Source organism: Cryptomeria japonica, chromosome 10 (assembly GCF_030272615.1).
Source record: "Cryptomeria japonica chromosome 10, Sugi_1.0, whole genome shotgun sequence".
Lineage (NCBI taxonomy): Eukaryota > Viridiplantae > Streptophyta > Pinopsida > Cupressales > Cupressaceae > Cryptomeria > Cryptomeria japonica.
The window spans coordinates 88621223-88644611 of NC_081414.1; the positions used below are offsets into that span (position 1 = coordinate 88621223).

At 37.8% G+C, this 23389-nt stretch overlaps 1 protein-coding gene across 2 annotated transcripts in view; it reads right to left on the reverse strand.

The window, feature by feature from the left end:
• LOC131031496 (uncharacterized) overlaps positions 1–23389 on the reverse strand; it is a 96424-nt gene that overhangs the window by 69915 nt on the left and 3120 nt on the right. For both annotated transcript variants that reach the window (XM_057962621.2, XM_057962620.2), the window contains exon 2: positions 20157–20375. In XM_057962621.2, coding sequence (XP_057818604.1) covers positions 20157–20375 — 219 coding nt within the window. The remainder of the gene's footprint in view (positions 1–20156; positions 20376–23389) is intronic.

A 23389-nucleotide genomic window follows, 5' to 3' on the forward strand; every position in this document is an offset into this window, starting at 1 on the left:
CAACTTTTTAGATATTAATTTAGCTAATTGTGCTCTTAAATTGAATCATATAGGGAAGAGTATATCATTTGTGGGATATTATTTTTGGAAATTTTGAAAATTATCCCTATTGATCGATTGCTTTTTTTCTCTATTTGGAAAGCTTGGCTTTGTGTTAAAGGTTTTAGTGAAGGGTGTGCTATTATTTCTGATAACAAGGATAAGGTGCTTGTATTGGTATTTCATTCTGTATTGTCAAAACTACAATTTCTAATCCTGAGTGACCAACTAGGAAAGTGGGGACATTACACACGGAGAGGGTTATCTCTCAAGATAATATAACTAGTTATATGGTGTTTACAAAAGGGGTGGCTCACTACCAGATTACAATACGGATCACTGTCGGAATACAATAAGGCTCACTGCCATAATGCTTACTGCAATATAAATAATCGAACAGAAGAGAATTGCATCTCCAAATACAAGAAGTCAGTTCCAAGATAAGCTCAATTAACAAAACAACTACTTACAACAGATCCGGTGAAGGATCACTGCAACACCTTCTCAACCAATCAACACAACAACTTGCAGTAGATCCAGTAAGGGATTCCTGCAACTCTATCTTCAATTTGTCAACTCGATTGCTTGCAGCAGATCCGGTGAGGGATTATTGCAACTTGGTCTTATATATATATCGGTAAGCACATATACCAAGATAATATGTCGGCCACGCACAAATAATGCATTGCTCAAATCAACACGCTACACAAATATGCCTTGACCAAAACAGAATAACCAAGTCAGCCTTCATTGATCTTCTACATGCTTCCTTCTCACGCTTTAGTTACTAGAACACGCGCTTCAATTACTAGAACACACGCAGGGTTTGTCGGACCCGTAGACACGGACCCATAGGCACAAATTCCAAGCACAACGACTTCCATCTTCAAGATACGAATGCCACAGATTCTGAAGCATAGGATTCACAGGTCAAGTTGCAATACCAAAGTCGGGATAGCAATTCAATTGTCACAACTAATACCGACACTTGATACAAACCATGACTAGCAAAACAATAGATTCTGAAGTAAAGGATCTTTGGGAAAATACTCTCTGTAGACAATACATTCCTCGCTGCTCAATATCACATACATACCTATCTTCCACTATTGTTCAAAATGCATACTTGACTTCCTTTGTTGCTCAACGTGCTACATCCGGTCTTAACCGGATCACAGGGTTTGACATCAATGACAACATTCACACAAATCTAACAATCTCCCCCTTTGTCATTGATGGCAAAACATCTCAAAAAGAAAACTCTCAAAAGGAAAAACATGTCTGCATATATATCTGCACAATACTAAATATATCTCCCCCTTACTCATATCACTCATATCTCCATTTATCCATTTACCTTTCTTCCTTTGCCTTTCTCCCCCTTTGACATCAAGGACAAAGGGTGCCTTCAACCAACAAAAAAAAGATATCAAAATTGTGTATCAATCAAAAAAGAAAACTTAATTGCTCTTCTTCTGAAAAATCCTCTTGTATTTCTCCTTAAGTTCCTAAAGGAGAACCTTCCCGGAATGCACTGCCAGTTTAATACTCACAGATATGCTTTTGGTTTCAACCAATAGATCAATAGCATGAGATAAGTTGTGCAAAATGGACGGATTCCATTCATATTCTTTTGCATCTCTAAGAAGTCATAAAAAATGTTCTAATTTGGCTTCAACAATTTCTTTCACCGTCCAGAAAATATTCACAATGTCTTCTTTCTGCCTTTACAAAGATAATAACTTAGTTTGCAATGAATCTACCCTTTCTCTCTAACTTCCATCCTTGTCACTCAGAAAATCAAATGTCTTCCCAATAGAAATTAATTATGTTTCAATTGATTCAATTTTTACCTTGAAATTTGCCATAACAGCCGGCCATTGGAGACAATACCTATATACTCGGCTGGCATCGTCAATACAATTCTTCGTCTCACAGATGCATTATGTCAAAGTCCTCTGAGCATCATTGCATTTCTCCAACATATTCTGCATATTATCTGCTTTTGTCTCTGAAATATCTTCTCCTTGTCTACAACAGTCAACTTTTCTTCAGCCACAAGAGATTTTGGATCATCTAGTTCAATAACATCTTCCTATTTTTGATCTTTCTTCTTCAACTCAAGTTTCGGGGATCCAAAAAGAACAACATCCTTCAGCTTCCTCTTTCCGAAGACCAAACTCTCCTTAGCAAAACCAGTAGTAGGGAATACCAAACCAATATTCGAAATCTTCTAAAACATCTTAAAGTAGTCTTCACATGCTTCATCTTTCTTTTCCAAACAATCAAGATATCAATAAATTTGCCTTGCAATCAGAACTTGGGATTTCCACAGCACATTTTCCTTCAACGACAAAGATCTCAGAAAATACATTGCTAAACATACAAGCAACGATCCAAACCAAAAGGGGTAACCTTTATTCTTTGTCATGTTAATATTCTCTAACAACTAATTCTTCAACAATTCACACAAATCAAAAACTACATCTTCCATAACAAGCTTATGCGCAACATATACGGCAATAGCCTCGAGGTAGAACCTTGTCTATTTTTGAAATAAATTTTGTAAGATATTTCGTACGCAACATACCTCACCACGGGATTAACAATTTTGTCAATCAACAATGCTCTTTGATCTCCCATCACTCCAGTTAGGGTTTCAACTTCCTTGTTCTTCACAGTCCTCTTAACCGGAATGGTTCTATTGTTACCATTTCACACATCAACCCCATCAAAAATGGGGACCCCCTCTTTTTCGCTTCTAGCAAATTAAGTCGATTGATTGAAGTAGCTAGTAGTCTTAGTCAGACTCCAAATTGAAAGTTTCTCTTGCCTTAGGATATTTTAAATCTTGATGACAATTCAAAGGTCTTTTAGGGTTAAAAGGATAAAGAGATGAGAATTGAAGTGGTTTAGGTCCGAATGAGAGAAAAGAGTCTTTAGGATCACTTCCAGGGGAGATAGACAATGCGATCTCATAGCATAGGTCAAATTGGGATTCAAAATGAGAATTGGCTAAGGCATGAATTTGCTAAAACAGATCTTGATGAATGGCCGCTTAACAATTTCAAGTTTGTACAAATGAGAGCTTTGAAATCCAGATTTTATTGAAATACGAATGGAACATAAGATGAACAAGGTACAAATGAGGGTGAAAATTCTGCCCTTCAAGTTGGAGATTTCACAATATGAAAGTGGTACGAACGAAACAAGGTGAGAACTTCGTCCAAATGAAGGATAAAATACCGCCCTTCAAGTTTGAAAGTTTAGGCCTCGAAAGTGGTGCGAACGAAACGCGAAATGAATTTGGTGCAAATGGATAACAAAATGCCGCCTCACTCAAGTTTGAAATTAATGAAGAAAAGAGGTACGAAAGAGGTGTGAAATGGAAATGGTGCAAATAAAATATAAAACACCTAAGTGCAAATGAAGCTCCAATCACCGATTTGAGAAGGAGATGTTCATGAAGTCCAAACAAAGGGGGTTTTCACCATGTCCAAATAAAGATCAAAATCTTGCCAAGATGATCAAGTCCAAACCAAGCTTGAAGACCACCATGACGATGAGGTACAAATGAAAGGAAAAAGGCCACTCAAACCTCTAGGTACAAACAAAGCTTGAAAAGCCACCCAACTCATGAGGTGCAAACGAAGGAAGAAAAGCAGCCCATTTCATGAGGTGCAAACAAAGGAGGAAAAGCCGCCCATTTCATGAGATGCAAACAAAGCATGAAAAGCCACCCAAGTTGTGAAGTGCAAACGAAGGAGAAAAAGCCGCCTATGCCTTCAAGTCCAAATGAACTCAAGAAAACTGCCAAGTTCAAGGGATGCAAATGAAGATCAAATCCTCGCCCAAGGTGTCAAAATGAAAATAGTGCAAACAAAGTGCAAAACACTGAGGTACAAATGAAGAGCCTAAGACCGATTTGAAAAGAAGTTTTGAATAAAGTCCAAATGAAGCTTGAAAAGCCGCTCCAATTGTCAAGTGCAAATGAAGACCAAAAGGCCGCCAAGTTGTCTAAGTGTAAATGAATGCAAAATAGCCACCTATGATGATAAGTACAAACCAATAAATGTTTCGCCACCAATGGAATGTGAAAATCCGACTTGATATAAGTCCAAATGAGGCATCAAAAGCTGAAAATATTGTGCAAGTGAAAAGGCAAATAAAAAAAAAGGAGAGGAAGTCACCATGAAGGAGAAGCGCCAGCTAAAGAAATGAATTAAAAAGTTTTTGTTTAAGATGCAAAGTCGGCCTATGTAGGAATTTGAGATGAAAGGAGGTGACTCTATGTCTTAGTGCCTATATAAGAAGGCAATCAATTTCATTTTTAAGATATCATCCAAGCAAAATTCGATCTGCACCTCAAGACATCAGCAAGTCTATCTTCAGCATTCAAAACGATAATTTAGAAAGATAATTTTCATCTTCAGGCCAGCAATTTGGACAAAGGAGATCAGCGACTTAGGCAAAGAATTTTGATCATTTCATTGATCAAAATAAACATTTAAGAGAGGCGATTTGGATTAGAAGCATTCTAAGCCTAATATGGAAAATTTCCAGTCCAAATTAAGTACAATATAGGCGAAGTTTGGCGAGAGTGTATGCATCATCAGACCTGCAGCAATATAGAGGAGTAAAATAAAGCCAAGTCAGACCTTGACATTTGGCAAATCTTCATTTGTAAGACCATTCTTCAATGCAAAAACTGCTTTCACAAACCCTAAGGTTTAACAAGTTGCTATAAAGGTTTGAAAATCTGAGTTTACTTTCTCATTTCCAGGTCTGTCTTTTGTCATCTCAAAGAGATGTAGCTTGTAATTTTCTTGAGGAAAGGTTTTTGTTTGTCTTAGCTGAGGTATGAGAAGTCATTGGTCAAGCTGAAAATTGTTAGCATTCTTATTTATCATATATCATTCTTTAGAACTACCAAATCCACATCTATTTTGTGACAAAATCATTTTGTTTGTAGGCTAATGTCTGACACGAAGACACGAGGAAATTGAACGCAAGTACTAATGAAGAACGGATTCAAAGACGTGCTCTTTGATACTAAGCTCACATCCAAATGGCGGAAGATTAGCGACACCAACTTTGGACACATAGATATGGATGACTTCCAAGATCAAGTATTTGGGAGAGGCAAGTACAATACCTCCAAGTTGGCGAAGAAGCTCACAAGAAATGGCATATCTCATATAGCTTGCTTCCCACCGGCAGTCCAATGTAGCGAGCTGATCCTCGAATGTGCTAAGCATTACCACCCGGAGCAGAGGCAAATCGTAGCACCAGATGGAAGGAAGATAGCATATCTCACAGAACTATCTGTAGCTGAAGTATTCAATGTCCCCACATACGACAAGATGATCTACAAAAGCAAGGATGATGCCTTAGCTTTGTATCAAAGTAAACCAGAAGCTTCTAACGACATCCTCAGCAAGAATTGGATTCTCGGGCCTAGAAAAAGTCATAAGAGAATACCGAAGAGACTCCTCAAATCAGATCTCAAGGAAGGGTTGGCAGAATTGATCATGATGCTAAACAGACTCATGGGTTCACCTCAAGCTCCATCATATGAACCATGGATGTAGCACTACATTGAGGAAGTAACCAAAGGAGCTAACATCATCAACTAGGCAAAATTAGTAAGTGATAATTTACATAAGCAATTGATGAATGTGGGGCAAACTAAGACATTTTACATGAGCTCATACTTGATATACATTTTAGCTAGATATGGCAAATATAAGGGATTGAATTGTAGAGCACCAGTAGGACCAATTGAGGGTCAAATGTTATCATATGATGCATATCCTCAATTGCATTTGAAAAACAGCATTGCTCACTATAGGAGGGTGAATGATTCCTTCACCATACACATTGTAAGAACATTGCAAGGCGGTACCCATATCAGGTTATCTGAGGAGTCTAAGAAGTTGATGAAGAAATATGGCTTTTGGTACATTCAGTTTCCAAAATTCACCTACTTGAGAATACAAGGTTGCTTCTTATGCTTACCGTCTTCCCAGATATCCCACGAACAGGATGGTGCTATTGGAAGTATCTAGGCAGTTGTTAAAGTATGATGAACCCGAGAGAAGGAAAAAGAAAGCCAAGACTACCTTCCCAATCAAAATAGGTAAATCCCTTGAAACATGCCCCACTATCTCAGCAGCACAAGGATCAGAGGAAGAGCTACAACAGTACAATCTCAGGATTCACACTTCAAGGAGCAACTTCGATCCCTACCACAACATTGGAACAATAAACAAGGAGAGATTTCATCATTTCATGCATATTGAAGATCATTGGGCAAATGCAGTTGACGATTTTGAGATAAGAGAGAAAGCATATTCAAGCCTATCTCTCAAGTTGATCAGGCTCACAAAGGTGTTGTGAGTTCCAAACCAAGTAGAAGGTGATTGAGATATGATATTGTCGCACTATAAAAAGGAAAAGGACAAGCCCCTCTCTGCAATAGATTGGTATGCTCCTGAAGTCACTCAACCGGAAATAATAAACCAATTAGTGTTGGAAAACACTAAGAAGTGGATACTACATCCAGAAGACAAGTTGAGAGCAAACGGTATCACTCCAACATATGACCGAATGCATAATGAGGAATCATCATCTTATCAATATGAGAACTCAGAAGAGTCTGAAGATGAAAGCACCGAGAATGAAGTAAGCACACAAAGAGAGAGTAGTCAACAAGATATCCCCGAAAGCTTACAAGCCCAAGCAAAGAAGAGAAAGGGAATGGATGATAATTCAACTCAACAAAAGAAACAGAGGACAACTAGTGCTCCATCCACTACTAGTAATCCTTCTAACAGGGAGGTCGACATCTTTGTGGACATGAATGCAGCCTCAAAAGGGAAGAACATCTCACAAGAAGATGAAGGAGCTTTTCAGAATGCACAAGATAGGAGAAGTGTTAATGAATCCGACAATACCAATCAACCACACAATGAAGAAGTTAATTCACCACCTCATGATGAACCTATTTACGATCAACAAACCAATCCAATTGGAGAAACACAAGGCATGGATGTTGATGGTCAAAATCAAAAAACATTATGAAGACACATTCACAGCTCCCGACGGTAATCAGCAACAACCCGGATTGGAAGAGGTGGACGATCAAGTACTTAAATGGTTGAAAGAAAGAATGAAAAAGAAAACAATGACAGTAGCGGATGAGGTAAGAGATTTGGACACTTTGCTGGCAAGAGTAGAACAGAATAAAGAAAAGAAGCCTAAGAAATATTCTAGGATTGTGAATAATGCATCTGGCTCTCGAAAAGTACAAGTGGCTATTCCCAAATTGGATAAACCAAGAGATCAAATTAGGGTAGAAGATTATGATATAAGAGAAATAGACACTGGTCCTGTCACTCGTAAGTGGTTGAAGAGTTTGGAGGATCAGCCTCTAACATGGAAGAACAAATGGAGATTGAGGTGAGCAAAAGGAAGCAACTGAAGGAGGAAAACAAGCAATTGATAGACTACATTCACCATCTGTCATCCCGACAAGAAGACACACCATGCCCAAAATAGATACTCTCCAAAGAAGCAGTTGAAGGAGTGGAAGAGGCAAGAATGATAGCCCAAGTCACTAAAACATGAATTGAGAATGTTTTTCAACAAGCTAGTACCTTCACTCATGAATTCATGCAAACCTATGACAAAGTCACCACATTCTTGTGCAGGATCCAAAATATCATGGAAATATGGGAAGAGTTTTAGTTTATCCGGGATAAGACCATACCATGTTTGCAAGCATTGAAGGAAATTCCCAAACAGGTGCTAATTGATGGTGGAGTGATGAAAGCAAAAGCAGTCTATGACTTCAACAAGTGGTATTGTATTTTGATGGCAAGGAAGGAAACTCTTGATAAAACAAGAGATGATTGTATCAAGATGGAAGAGACACTTAAAGGAATTCAAGAACAATTCATCATCTCTAGATGACTCTTGGTGGGATCATGCTGAGTACCTCCTGAAATTTACTAAGCCTATATTGAGCATGATCCAATACACTGACGTGAATAGTTCTTGCTTGGGTGAGGTATATGATGGCATTGACTCCAAGATTGAGGATATGAAAAAAATCATAAATGAGAAAGAGCGAGATCCTAAAGAAACATTCTTCAAGGAACTATAGAAAATCATGGTGGAGATTTCCCAAAATGACTACCCCTTTGCATTGAGCCCCAAGTACTACAGTCAAGTGGTCCTTAATGAGAGTAGCACTAGAGTTGTCCCATAAAAGATCCTGAAGTTGCTCACAAGTACAAGGTGTTGTGACCATTTCACACATCGCCCCATTAGAATGGGGGGACCCCCTCTTTTTGCTTTTGTTTTCCTTTCTCTATGCTTGTTCTTCTCTCTGCTTTTAGGATTTTGAGGGAGTGGTTGTCTGTCTGGGCTAGGGCTAATCATTAAGGGTTCTTTTTTGGTATCATTCAAGCTGAGTCTAGTCAAATTTTGGAAAATTGTTAGATGTCTCCCTGAAGAATTAAGATTGTTGGAATGAGGTAAACCTTTCAGGGGAGTCAAATAGGTCTCAAGTTAGGTCTAGATTGAATAGGGGTTTTTAGGGTAAAGTCCTGTTTGTTTCCAAATCTGAGTTAGCTAAGTTGGGTCAGTAAGGAAAGTGAGTCTAGTCGGCCAAGTTAAATGGGGAATGAAATGGACCAAGAGCCTGAAAATGTCAAATTCACTCCTGACCCTTGCAGAGGGTCCACGGCGAAATTCCTTGTAAACTGGATTTCCTTCGCAAATTTTGACTAAGTGTTGACATGCTTGAAGGTGAAATTGTGTGTTCTTGCCTGGAGAGGTTTTTGATCAATTTTTGGAGAGCAAGATGATGCCTGAAATAGAAAATTCGCTCCTGACCCTTGCTGAGGGTCCAAGGCGAACTTCATTCTAAACACAATGTCTTGTTTTTTAGTAGACTTGCTAACTGGTTCCTGGCCTTGAAAATGACCTGACTTTGCCTTGTGAAGTGGTTTGAGACTTAAATTTTGAACAGTTTAGCCTAAAATGAGGATTTCGCTCCTGACCCTTGCTGAGGGTCCAGGGCGAAAAATGTTGTTTAAGTTTATCTGTCACTAATTTTGGCTAACTTGTTTTGTGCAAGGTCTCCCAGAAGGAAGATTGGACGTCACTAGATGCATTTGAAGGTTTGAGAGCATGAAAAATGATGAGTTTTGGGCAACAAAGGTAAAATCACTCCTGACCCTTGCTAAAGGCCCAGGGCGAAATTTTGAATTTTCCTTATTTTGGAGTGAAAAAGGACCAAGTTTTGAACATGAATGGAAAATGAGCATCTCCCTTTACCTGCCTGAGAAAGTTTTAACTTGAAAAGACGAAGGATTTTGTTGAAAACATAAAATTCGCTCCTGACCCTTGCTGAGGGTCCAGGGCGAAATTTTCCATTGGAGTCATCTCTGGCCTTGTTTGATCAAATTGAGATGTCAAAGGCATGATGAATGGTGAAATGAACATGATGAAGCCCCCAAACTTGTTTGAAGATGAAGAGATGAAGGAGTTTTGCCCAGGAAAGGCAATTTCGCCCCTGGACCCTCAGTTTTGCCCAGGAAAGGCAATTTCGCCCCTAACCCTTGCTGAGGGTCCAGGGCGAAATTCTTTATAAACACATTTTTTGACCTTTCTTGGGCGTGAAATCCTATTCATAGCATAGTACAAGGATGAAATCTTACTTGGCAAAGAGGTTTCAAGGTGAAAAGTGAAGCATTTTGGTCACAATTGCAAAAATCGCTCCTGACCCTCTCTGAAGGCCCAGGGCGAAATTCTCAAAAACACCTTTTTCTTGCAAAGTCAAAATGATTTTTATGGTTGGAATGGATGTAAAGAGGTATGTTTTACCCATTGAAGATAATTTGGATGGCCAACAAAGAAGCAATCAAGCTAAATAGGGAAAATCGCTCCTGACCCTTCTGAGGGCCTAGGGCGAAAAACCTAACATTGGACCTTTTCCTCCAAGTTTGAACGAAGCTAAGCCTAGGCAAGAGTTTGAAATGATGTTCGAATTGCCTTGAAGTGAAGAAGGATTGATGAGAATGAAAGTTTTGAAGGCAATTATGAAAATCGCTCCTAACCCTTGGAGAGGGTCCAGAGCGAATTTCCAAGGTTCTCTCCTTTTTTTGTAGAATTGAGACAAAATCTTGCTATATCTTCTTTGGATAGGAGAATGACGTGATGTGTTATGCCTTAGAGGTGATTCGAAGTTGGAAGGATGAAGGAGTTGTCTTAAAATTCAAAAGTCGCTCCTGACCCTTGCAGAAGGCCTAGGGCAAAAATCACAAAAACTACCTATTTCTTTGAAGATTTTGCTAAGGCAAGGATGCACTAAGGTAAAGATGCCCTTTAAGATCATGATGAGTAGTGGTTTGCTTCAAAACTTGATGATTCTAGGCCAAGAGAAGAAAAGTCGCTCCTGACCCTTGCTGAGGGTCCAGGGCGAAAATTTGAAAAACTCTTATTCTACCTTGCAGAAACAAAGCAAATTTGGATGGGATGGATAAGGAAGGACATTGCCTAGCGATGAGTGAAAGTTTCAACAAGAAATGATGATGGATTGAGTCTAGATTTGCAAAATCGCTCCTGACCCTTGCTGAGGGTCCAGGGCGAAAAACTTGGAAAGAGGATTTTCTTGCTTAGTTTGGAGGCATAAACATAATCTTGCTTGGTGAAGAAGTTTTTAGATAAGGAAATGAGGATTTTTAGTCAAAGTTGCAAAAATCGCTCCTGACCCTTGGAGAGGGTCTAGGGCGAAAAACACCAAAATCACACTTTTTCTCCTAAGTTGGATAGAACTAAGTCTGGAATTCAGTGAGAAGACCTATTTGAGATGCCTTGAAGAGATTTTGAACTTTGAAAAATGTCAATTTTGAGCCAAATTATGAAAATCGCTCCTGACCCTTGGAGAGGGTCCAGGGCGAAATTCCTCTAAAAGCATTATTTCCTTCAAGATTTTTGATGAAGTAACTCAGTAGTGCAAGGAAATGGATCTTGGAAATTGCGTTGAGAGTTCAACAATCAAGCTAAGGTGGATTATAACCTAAAATGAGAAAATCGCTCCTGACCCTTGGAGAGGGTCCAAGGCGAAATCCACATTTCCACCTAAATTCCTCATGCAGAATACCAAAATTTGAAAATGTAAGACCTTAAATGGATATGAATTCACCCTCCAAGAGATTTTAGAGTCAAGGTATGAAATATTGAAGGCCTAATTTGGAAAATCGCTCCTGACCCTTGGAGAGGGTCTAGGGCGAAATCTTTAGCAAGCTTCATTGAGACCTTGATCAAGAAATTGATATTTTCCAGTTTGCACTAAATCATCAAAATTGCTAAATTTGAGACATTTGGAAAATTAAATTTAAATTCGCATTAATTTAAAAGCATTTTGCATTTAATAAATTAGTTTTAAGCCTTGAAATAATCAAAATTTTACCTTGGAGGATTAAAATTAATTTTTTTAAAAATTTAAAATGAGCGCTCAAGGGAATTGTTTTGCTTTTATAGGCAAGTCGGCCACCCTTTTTTAGAGATTTTATTTATTTTTTACCCCTTTTTTTGCCAAGTCGGCCTTGAAGGGAGTAGGGTGAGCGCTGTATATAATGGAGGAGTGTTGCTTCACATTTCAAATCATTCATTCATTCCTTCTAAGTGCGAAATTGAAGAGCGAATTGGAGGAGCGAAATATAGCTTGTTTGGAGCGAATTTCTACTAAGTGTGGATACTAAGGAGGGTGGAATTTATTCTTTTTGAAGCTAGAGGAGGCGCAATCCATCCAAAGGAGGACTATAATCTAGGCCTTGTCCATCAAAGTCTAGTTTTTCTTTCATCATTGTCAAGTTTTTTCGAGTACTCAAGAGGAGGTATGGCGAAATTATCTTAATATCCTTGTTCAAGACTTGATTTTTGGGCACCTTTTTTTTAGAAAAGTCTAAGTGTTGATTAATTAATTGGGAAATGATAACTCTAGATTTATCATGAGGTTTCCTAATTGATATCTTAAATCTTCCTTTTGAGTCTTATTTTCTACCCTTTAATGCTCAAGGACTAATTTTGAAATGTTGTGTAGGTATCAAGATGGCGACTCCAAAGGCAGGAGTATCTACTAGTCACCCGGCTCTCATCAAAGAAGATCAGAAGAATGACGAATTGGAGACCAGGATCGTGTCCAAATGGAGTAATATCGGAGACACCAACTTAGGAAACTTCAATGTGAAGAAGTTTCGAGAGGTCCTCTACATTGGCAAGCCATCACCTGTTGCGAAGAAGATAATTGAAAGTGGCATCATCAAGGCGGCAGGTTTCCCTCCAGCAGTCAAGTGTCATGAGCTGATGATCGAGTGTGCCCACCACTATGACTCACAATCAAGGACGATCGTATCCAAGGAAGGGAACACCTTAGCTTACCTTTCAGAGGAAGCTATAAGTGAAGCTCTTCATCTTCCAAAGCATAAAGATATGATTTACAAAAGCTTAGAAGGAGCCAGGTCAATCTATGAAGATGATCCCGATACTTGTCTGAATCTCATCAATAAGAATTGGTTGCTCAAAAGTCGGCCTCGCCTGAACAAGATTCCCAATACACCGCATAGGATCGACTTCCAAGAGGAATACAAAGATTTGATAACTTTGCTCAATCGAGTTACAGGGGCTCCTCAAGCTTTCTACTTCGAAAAGTGGATGTTCTTCTTCATTCAAGTGATAGTCCAAGGAAAAGGAATGCTTCATTGGGCCAGAATTATCAGCAATTGTCTGGATGTGTAGTTGAGAAGGCTAAGACCCACCAAATCATTCCACATGAGCTCATATGTTATATATGTCTTAATCAGGAGTTTCGAGTATGCAGGGCTACCTCACAAAGGAGTGATCAGAAGAGGACCCGGAGAAATGAGAGTTTGTGACTCTTATGTTCATCTGCATCACCCGCCTAGAAGTGACTATAAGTTAGTCAATGACACCTTCACGATGAACATTACTAGGATATTGCAAGGTGGGATTCATAATCGACTATCTCTGGATGCACAAGAGCTTGTGAAGAAGTATGGTGCATGGTTCATCCAGTTTCAAAAGTTTACATACATCAGAGTTCATGGGTGTCCTTCACCTCCCTACATGTTGCCGAGGTATCCGACAGACAGGATAGTGCTACTTGAGGTGACTAGACAGTTGGCAGCTTATGCAAAGGTATCCAAACACAAGCATGGAAATGGAATTCTCGTGCCCATCATACTAGGGAATTCACTTGAAGTATGTCCTAACACTCAAGCCTCAGAAGATGCAGAGAAGGAATTATCTTTATACTCATTCACATCCTTTGCCTCGCGGGAGAATTTTGATCCTCACGGTTATATGGAGGAGACAATCGGTAAGAAGTACAAACATGAGTTTCAAGTGGAGGATTTTTGGATGAATCTCCCAAGTAATTTAGAGGTTAAAAGAAAGATGCATTCCAGGCTACCCTTAGATTTCGTCAGGAAATGCAAAGTTTATAGAGTAGCTGATCAAGCCCAAGATAATGGCAGATACCTCCAGTCATCCTATGACAAAGAAGATAAAGGAGTGAAGATAGATTGGAATGAGTCTGAGGTTTTAGACTTGAGAGCTTTGATGGCTCCTGTTTTATCATGCACTCGCAGATGGGTGGATGTACAACATCAGAAGTTGAGGGAGCAAAATATATCAATGACTTTTACTTTGGAGGCAAGACCAGAAGAAGGAGAAGCAAGCGTAAGTGAGAACACTTCTCATCCCAGAGGTGCAAAGAGGAAAGAAAGACTTGAGAAAAGGGAACCTTCCAAGAAGAAGCAAGAAGCCAATCTTGGTCACCCATCAAGCACATCTTCTCGACATGAAAAGAAGGCAAGCCAAGGGGAAGGTCAAGGGAAGATGGTACCTGAAGTTGATGAATCTATGGAATCCATGGTACAAAATGACAAGCCAAAAAAGGGACAGACGCCTCAACATTCATCAAGTCAATCTCCCCAAGTTGATGCTAATGAGCTACATGAAGAGAAAAATGATGATGAAACGACATCTCCTCTCTGAGAGGATGGACCACTACTTGAAGAAATACAAGTAAGAGAAACAAGATCCGCCACCCCGGATTGGTTAAAAGAGAGACTAACAAGGGTGGTTGTGGTTGAAGAGGAAGAAGATGTATTTGATTTAGAAAGCCTTATAGGAAATTCTCAAGAGGTAATGGAAAATAGGAAGGCCACAAAGATGTCCAAGGTAATAAGGGATGAGACAGGATCCAGGAAATTGCAAATAGCTACACCAGTAGTGGACAAGTATGAAGGTGAGATTCTTGCAAATGAGTATGACTTAGAAATATTTGAGCTTGGTCCACTTACTACCGAACAAGCAATGGAAGAGGCAACAGATTCATTTGAAGCACTTAAAGACAAACTTAAGGAAGAAATGGAAAAGAATAAGAAGCTTGAGACAGAGGTCGATGCTTGGAGAGGCTATTTTAGTCATCTCAATCAGCCCTTGAGACGTCATGATCCAGCAGTATCTCCTTTACAAGCACTTCCTCTTGAATCAGTTGGCGAAGCAGAAAGGGTCAAGAGCTTGGTTCAGCTTATGAGCTCTTGGATTGATAAATCTCACACGGTAGCCGTTGAATTTGCAACAAGAATGATGAAGACAATTCATCGAGCTATCCAGGTCCTTGAAGTTATCCATAATCTAATGATAACTGTAGCCGCCTTCACTCACACTAGAGATGTTATCATTCCTGTCCTACAAGTAATAAGGCAAACACCAAGACGGATCCTGGCACAAGAAAAGATTATGGATGGAGGAACCCATAACCTCCTACAGTGGTCAGCTCTGCTCCAGATGAAAGAGGTCCTTTTTGAAGACATCAACACCAAATGCAGTCAAGTTGAAGGTGTCATCCATCCAATTCAAGATAAGGTGTTTGAAGTGTTGTGTACCATTCTTGGCAAGCGGATCGAGATTGAGACAGATGTGGACATCCAAGAGTTGGAGGAGAGAGTCAAGGTCATCTTTTGCAAAGAAGAGAACGTCATCACAGATGAGCAACGAGATCTGATGTTCACTACCATGTTCTTGATTGAGAAGATCAAAGAACTTGAACCTGGATGGGAGGCAGCTCTTCTCACGGCTTTTGATCAAGTCCTTCATTTGGAAGAATGAATGAAGAATCTTCTTGAGATTTCCATTGCTAAGATTGAGAGAATTGTGTCCAGATTCGTTGGATATGCTAAAAAAGAGCATAGGAAAGGGAACAAAATTTTAGATGAAAAGTTGTTATAGGATGATGTGGCAGCTTAATTCCTATTGGTCTATGTTTCCTCGATATTTGTGCCAATTAAATATTTGGCTATGCATTTAATAATGTTCATCTAAATGGGGACCTTTTTGTAACAAACCCTAAATAGGGTTTAGGTGTCAAAATCTCAACCATTGATCTTCTTTCGATCTGGGCCATTCATTGTATTTGAGGATGCTATATATACCCTCACTCATTTTCATTTTGATAAGAGTTAGAAGTTAGAGAAGAGAGAGAGCTTAGAGAAGAAAGTTATTGTGTAGCAAGATTGAGTAGTGAAGAAAGAATTTTGAAAAATTGTTGTCTATTTGGCTTTGAGATCAATAAAATATTGAAGTTATGGTGTTTTATTGCAATGCTTGTGGCTATCTTCATGATTGTTTATCTTCTTGAATCATTCTCAGTCGAAGTAGTATTTAAGTTTAAGTTTGAAGGACTAAGTGTTGTGCTTGATCTTTGGTGAGATTCATGGTCCAAACCACTAGCTTCTTACTGATTGTAAGGACGCCTTGTGTGGTCAACTGGAGATATTGAGATTGCTTGAAAATTCAATCATTGCTGAAATATTGATATGTATCTCTATGATAGTATCTATATCCTTGATGATTTGAAAATCACTCAATCACCTTAGAAGATTGCATCAATTCCAGTAGAGTTGTAATTTCTTGGCAATACTGAAATTGGTAGAATCTTACCAAGTCTAGCCTACATTGAGTCATTCTTAGGATTAGATTAGTATTCATCTCTTGAAACCCTTATCTTTTGCTCTTTTTTGAAAATCTGTTAGTATTAGGAAAATCCTGTTCCTGCAGTCAAAAGAGAGTAACACGGAAAAGCTTTCTCAGAAAGTACGTAAGATCCCTTGAAGAAACAGCATATACAACGACCACTGGTGCTTATCCACACATAGAGATCCTACAACGAAGAACCTTGAAGTCACCCTGATTGATCCTTTTCACGATATCTTCAGCATTCAGAGGCTTTAATCAAGAGAGGATAAGGTACCATTTGGGTATTTTATTCTGTGTTTGGTTGTGTACAAAATACACGTCAACACAAGGCAGCCCTTTGTAGACTCTTTCCCAATCCCATACGGCCTATGGTGTGGTCTAAATTCATCAGTTTTGCAAGCACCGATGATTATGGTCTTGACGCTCTTGAAGATAAGGAAGGTGTTGATGCTCATAAATGGTGGTACTTCCATGGAGATATATACCAGCACCTACAACCCATTGCCATCAAAGTTTTATAACAAGTTCGTTCTTAACTCTTAAGATTCTAATTTCTAAATTCTTGTTGATGAATATTGAATTTATATTTAAATTTTTTATTCATAACTCTTAACTCTCTAATTTTAAAATTGAAAACCTTGATAGGTTGCTAGTTCTTCATCATCCGAGAGGAATTGGAGCACATACTCCTTCATCCACTCAATAAAACAGAATAGACTACATTCCAAGAAGGCGGAAGACTTGGTCTATGTGCATTCAAACTTGAGGCTCCTAAAACAAAAAGACAATACCTACAAAGAAGGGGAGGCAAAGCATTGGGATGAACCTGAGTGTGCAGAGTTGGATGATTCAATTGCCCACCTTGGTGCACTTGGAGTTGATGATGATGATCATGAGCTACCTAATGACAATGAGGCTGCTCCTGAGGCTGAGATTGCTAGTACCAATGCCAGTGGCACTGTTTGTGCTTCTAATTTGCCACAGGAGGAGGAGGATGATATGTTTGATGACTTTTGATGATATTTGACCAGTGGTGGCTGATTGTTAATGTTGACATTATTATTTTTGAATTAAAACATTGATAGGTTGCTAGTTCTTCATCATCCGAGAGGAATTGGAGCACATACTCCTTCATCCACTCAATAAAACACAATAGACTACATTCCAAGAAGGTGGAAGACTTGGTCTATGTGCATTCAAACTTGAGGCTCCTAAAACAAAAAGACAATACCTACAAAGAAGGGGAGGCAAAGCATTGGGATGTTGAACCTGAGTGTGCAGAGTTGGATGATTCAATTGCCCACCTTGGTGCACTTGGAGTTGATGATGATGATCATGAGCTACCTAGTGATAATGAGGCTGCTCCTGAGGCTGAGATTGCTAGTACCAATGCCAGTGGCACTGTTTGTGCTTCTAATTTGCCACAGTAGGAGGATGATGATATGTTTGATGACTTTTGATGATATTTGACCAGTGGTGGCTGATTGTTAATGTTGACATTATTATTTTTGAACTAAAACATTGATATGGTGGTGTATTTTGGTAAATTTGCTATGTTATTTGGACTTAAACATTAATATATATGGAGGTGTATTTTGCTATGTTACTTTACTATTAGCATAGTTGAAAGTAGTGTATTATGAACTTATTTGCTGCTGCATATATGTATATATTTTTAATTTTTAATTTTTTTATGTTTTTGTACGAATGAACCCAAAGCAAAGCTGAACCCACCCCCAAAAAAAATTGAACAAACCCGTGAATCCGAATCTCGAACCCGAATCCAAATCCAAACCGGGACCAGCAACTTAGGTTTGTTGTTGAAGATCCATAACGAAAACTCTCAAGAGGAACAGTGCCTGCAAGTGTGAGACATCATCCAAGGGTACTTAGTTGATAATCTCATCCAGAGATTATACTTGTGCTTATTTGAATTCAGGTTTCAAAGGTTTGACAGCTTTACAGGGTTTATCAGGCATTCAGAGATAGATTGAAGGCAGATCGGGGTGGTTTATCTGCAGGTTAGAAGAGTTGAACAATCCCAAGGGTTTGACAGGCAAATTTATAGTCTACAGGCAAGATAAAACCCTCATTTTTGCTCATCCCTTAGGGCATCGCCTATATTGTTTAGGGTATCTTTGCATATTAATTCCCATAGCTGGGCGATGGAGATAGATATATAATATGCAGGTTTCAAGTACTGCTTGAATTTATTTAGCAATTGCCAGGCAAATATGTGTTATTGTAATTTGGAGTTGTATGTTAAATGAAGGATTGTTAATGAAGTCTATTTGCTATGTAATCAAAATGGTTGGATCAGTGCATCACAATCCCTGTATAACAAGAAGGTATTTATACTGAAATTCATTATTTCAGCTGTTACAATTTCTGAGTTCTTTATTTCTGCTGCTCACTAAGGTCAGAGCATTATATGTGCATCATTCTGATTTTCCAAGTTGTATACAGCAGTCCATAAAGTTTAAACTGTAAATATTCATTCATATGGTATGATTGCAAACTGTTTATCATAATGTCTCCTTGATTGTATGAAAGTCAAGATGAATTATATGAAGGGGAGAATGTTATGAAAGCATTAAACAAATCAAATAGATGATAAGATTCAGAACCATTCATAGTCAAGTGTACTCCAAGTAATTGACAAAGTAAAGTAATTTGGTTGCACATTGGGGTGGGACACTTTAGAAAACCAGAGAAAAAATACATACAAATAGTAGTAGTGAAAAAACAAGAAGTATTGGATGAAGAGTCTACTAAGAAGAAACAACTATTGTAGTAGTGCAAGAATAAGAGTTGGAAAAGTAGAGGAAGAGAAAAAAAAACTGAAAAAAATAAAAGCAACAGCATCAAGAAAAGTGCAGAGAAGAGAAATTGGTCCAAACCCCACTTCCTTGAGGACAAAAAAGTGACACTCTCAAAAGAACATGCTGATGGGGAGGGGCTTAGGAAAAGTAATGGCAGAAGAAGCCACATGCATTCTTAGATGGATAATTGGGATTCCTAGAGCATTCTAGGGGACAACAAGCTAAATTGCAAAACTCAATGTGTATTTATGCACAAAAGAAAAGTTTAGTTATTCTATGCAAAGTTGTAAACAATAACAAGAGTGCCAATAAAGCATAAATTCGTACAAACAGAAAGCAAAATAGACAAAAGAATTTCAGAATTGAATTAATCTGAAAGATCTGATCGTGACATTTCTATAGAAACGGATGTAATAATATATATAGTACAAAAGATATTCAATAAAGAAAAATAAATGATGGGCAATTACAAGAAAGTCAGTGACGTGTCAAAGATGGTGGCACTAATCGGCACTCGTTGACTTGGTGTTGATGTTAGCAGTTGACACAAGGCTGAAGCATGTAATGCAGAATGTTGAAACCAGCATTGAAATTCATCTACTCATTCTTATTCAAAGGTGGAAAGAGTAGAGCTTCTCATTGACACTGAAAGGATAGGAAAGGCACATGCATCACTTATGTTGACCTGATCACGTAATGCAGGAAAAAGGAGCAAAGAACCTTGTGAGCTGATTTCTCACTTGGATTATTGGAAACTCTAACACCCAAGATGAAGCAGATGTCCCAAATGAAAAAGAAAACTAGGAAGCTGAATGTAAGGGGTCACCATATAACGAATAAAGATAATAAAAGCTATACTCCTCATTGGTATAGGACAGAGATTCTATGGAAATTCCTACTATTGTACAGTAACCAGTATGATAATGTCCTCTGAGAGGTGGCTTTAGCTGATATACTAAATGAAATAATGGAAGACATGTTGAGACACATCATGCAACAACAAATTAGACCTCAGTAGGATGAGTGGTCTAATGAGACAATACTTTCCAATATTAGAAGCTAAACATTCTCAGTGACTTATTGCTTGTAAAACAAAGACATAAAGTGCTGTTGAAACATCAATTACTTAGTAATTATACTCATTTACGTAAAAATACAATAATGGTACAATACTAATGAAACATTCTATAAAGAGACCAAATACAAAGCATCACCTACGAGATCTATGGTTCCAAGGGCTAGCAATGCCAATACAATAGACAATAACTGGAATTGATCTAAGTTGAAAAGACGCCATGCAGCTACATATCCAGCAATAGCCGTGATTTGTATGTTCCTTCTTACAGCACCCAGTGTTGTGTCGACAGGTGAGAGAAGACTTCTTGTATCTATTTTGTTCAATCTCAGTTCCTCCAATGTGTATAGTCTTTGGGGTACCTATAGCAAAGAAATTATCATCAGTCTATGAAATTTAATAGTATCTAAAGCATAGAGCCTATAGATGACTCATATCTATAATTTTATTTTATGTCCTTCAAATTTTTATTAAATCTTGCAGCAATTTGCATGGAATAGCAGAGAGTTTCAAAAGAATGAAAGCAAAACCATAGAATCAGTTCTCTCACATGCCTTGCCATATATTTTAGATAGATGTAGTTGAATCTTTTTGCCAAAATAAGGTTTGATTGTAGCTCCTCTATGGCAAGGAACCACCATTTGTGCTAATCATTAATGTTATTTACTATTGAAGCCAAAGTTGCTGCTTCCTATAACAATTATCTTTGTACTGCTTAGCATCAGCATGTTTCATTCATTTTATCCAGTACAGTGAACTATAGCATGTAATAGTTGTATCCAAGAATAGGCTTGAAATTACAACTCACCCATGGTCTCCAGTGATGCAGAAAAATATATTGGAAGGAAATATGTTTCACTTGTAAATAAGAAAGAAATTAGACTTCAGCATCCAAGGTGAAATAAAGCTTAAGAAAAGAAGGAAAAAATACTGAAACAGATAAACCCTAGGTAGATTTAACAGTCTCAAGTAATCGTCATGAATTCACAGAATTCAAGGGAAAAAAAGAATATTGAATGTGTCCAAAATAAAAACCCAGTCCACAACGATATAATTCTCTTATAGTTCTTGTGAACGATGGCAGATCTGAAAAAGATCTTTGTATTGCAATCACCTTTCTTGGCATAATTATTCCAGAATTTTGCCTCCAAAAATTTTCTTCCAATATATGTGTGTGGTCAAGAGCTCTTCCAAAGTGAGACATTTTTTCTCTAGAACATTTTCAGAGAGACCTTGATGGTCGATAGACTCTTAAAAAAATTTCTATCCAAGCTTCAATGAATACCTTTCTATCACAGATACTTTGCACCAAAATATGCATCCTACCGCCTGGGCAAGGGTAATTCCTTGTAATGCATGTTAGCTGATGCTTGCCAATGCACCCAGTTTAAATGCATGAGCTAGAGATGTTGAATATTAAACTGAATTAAACTTAAGTGTAAGATAAAATGGTTTCCAAGGTAAAATGGGTGTAAAAACATAGGAGCAGTTTCTTGGAGTTGTTGCTTCGGTCATTTGTTCTGGAGGTGGCTCTCTTCTCACCTGGTTTGGCAGGGTTGCTGTGTACGTTATTTGGTGGGTGTGTTATGGCTAGATTATAAGCTAGTCCGTTTTGAGACCCTCTGCACACAGGTAAAGTTTCAGACCTTGGCTAAAGAAGATCTTGCTTTGCCACTCTCCAGCTGTGCTGCAACTGGTGAAATGTATTTTGGATTATGAAGGGCTCAACGATAATGGCTCTTTATGAGATAGGGCTATGATCTTGGCAGAGTTATATTGAATATGGGCTAATTTGTCTCTTCAGCAACATCTATCCAACCCTCTAAATGTACATTTGACTATATTTATTAATTAATTAAAATTCAAGATCATGTTACATTCAAATTTTCAATTAATTATTAAACATGATCAAATGTGTATCCAAAATGCTAGATAGACAATACACTATCCAAACAAGTAACACTGTAATGATCACTTCTAATTTTAATCACTTTGCAATCAAAACCAAATCCTAAACATAGTCTTTGTAACCAAATTTGTCTCTTTATAGACATATGTAGTAGTCATATACCATACTTAGGTAGTGGACAATGTAATTGTAAGTTGTTCCTTACTCATCCAACTGACAACACTACCAAATAAAGAAAACACAGCCATTAGAGGATCTCTAACTATCCAAGTCACCTATTCGATCTAAGTCAACAAAGCCCTATATGTCCAATAACTAGCCTGCATCATTAGAACCAAGATAACATAAGAAATAATCAAAAGTTCCACACAAATATATAGAAGCTCTTTTAACATAAGTGAAATGCTCTTTACTAGGGTTGCATATAACCCTACAATGAATTCCCATGTTTGGGTAATATCTAATCTAGTACATAACATTTCATACATATACTCAAAATCATCATCTGACTTAGGACATTGATTTAATGAAAGTTTAGTGCCTATAGGTAAAAGACTACCATTGGTTCACAATTGTGCATAGCAAACTGTAGTCAGCATATTTTGGTTTTAGTTATGTTTTACTCAATATCTATTCCCAACAACTATGTTAATGGTCTGTCCACTTGTGGAAGTTTTGACAAAAATAGTTCCTTGGTAGTTTCCAACGGTTGTGGTTACTTGGAAACTATCAGTGGGGCTTATATAGATCTCTTGTAATCAAGGAAGGGACTGCATATAGGAATGGCTCCTTTAACTACATTTTGTGTAAGAGAAAGCATGAAATGAATAAAAGCAATTGATGATATTATTCTCCACTCTTGGTATAAATCAATTATATGTGTTAAATCCATTTACTCTGCAATAGATAGTTTTTTATCAATTGAGTGGTAAATACAAACCATTGCAAAATAATGTGAACTTATTTATCTAAACAAGAAAAACCTTTTTGTGAGCTTGGTCAATGTCGATTTCCATTCCAAAAATAAATTTGCTACCCCTGAACTTCCATGTCAAATGCACCAAAAAGCTAAGTTTAAACTCCCTAATCATCATGTTCTCATTACCAATGATCAACATGTCATCAAGATAAAAGGCAATTATTAGAATCTAATCATCAATGCATTTAATGTAAACACAATGATCTTCTTTGCTTTTGACCAAACCTAACTTCAATGTAAAAGTATTGAACTTCTAATACTACATACAAGGTAATTGTTTCAAACCATATAATGATTATTTTAACCTACAAACCAACTTTTCTTTCTCTTTTACCTCAATACGTCTAGCTGTCATATGTAAATTTCCTCTTCAAAATCCCCATGCAAAAAAGCATTTTTAATATTTGTTTGTTCTACTTCAAAATAACGAGTAATAACAATAGAAAGTAAGACTACAATACAAGACAATTTAGCAATAGAAGGGAAAT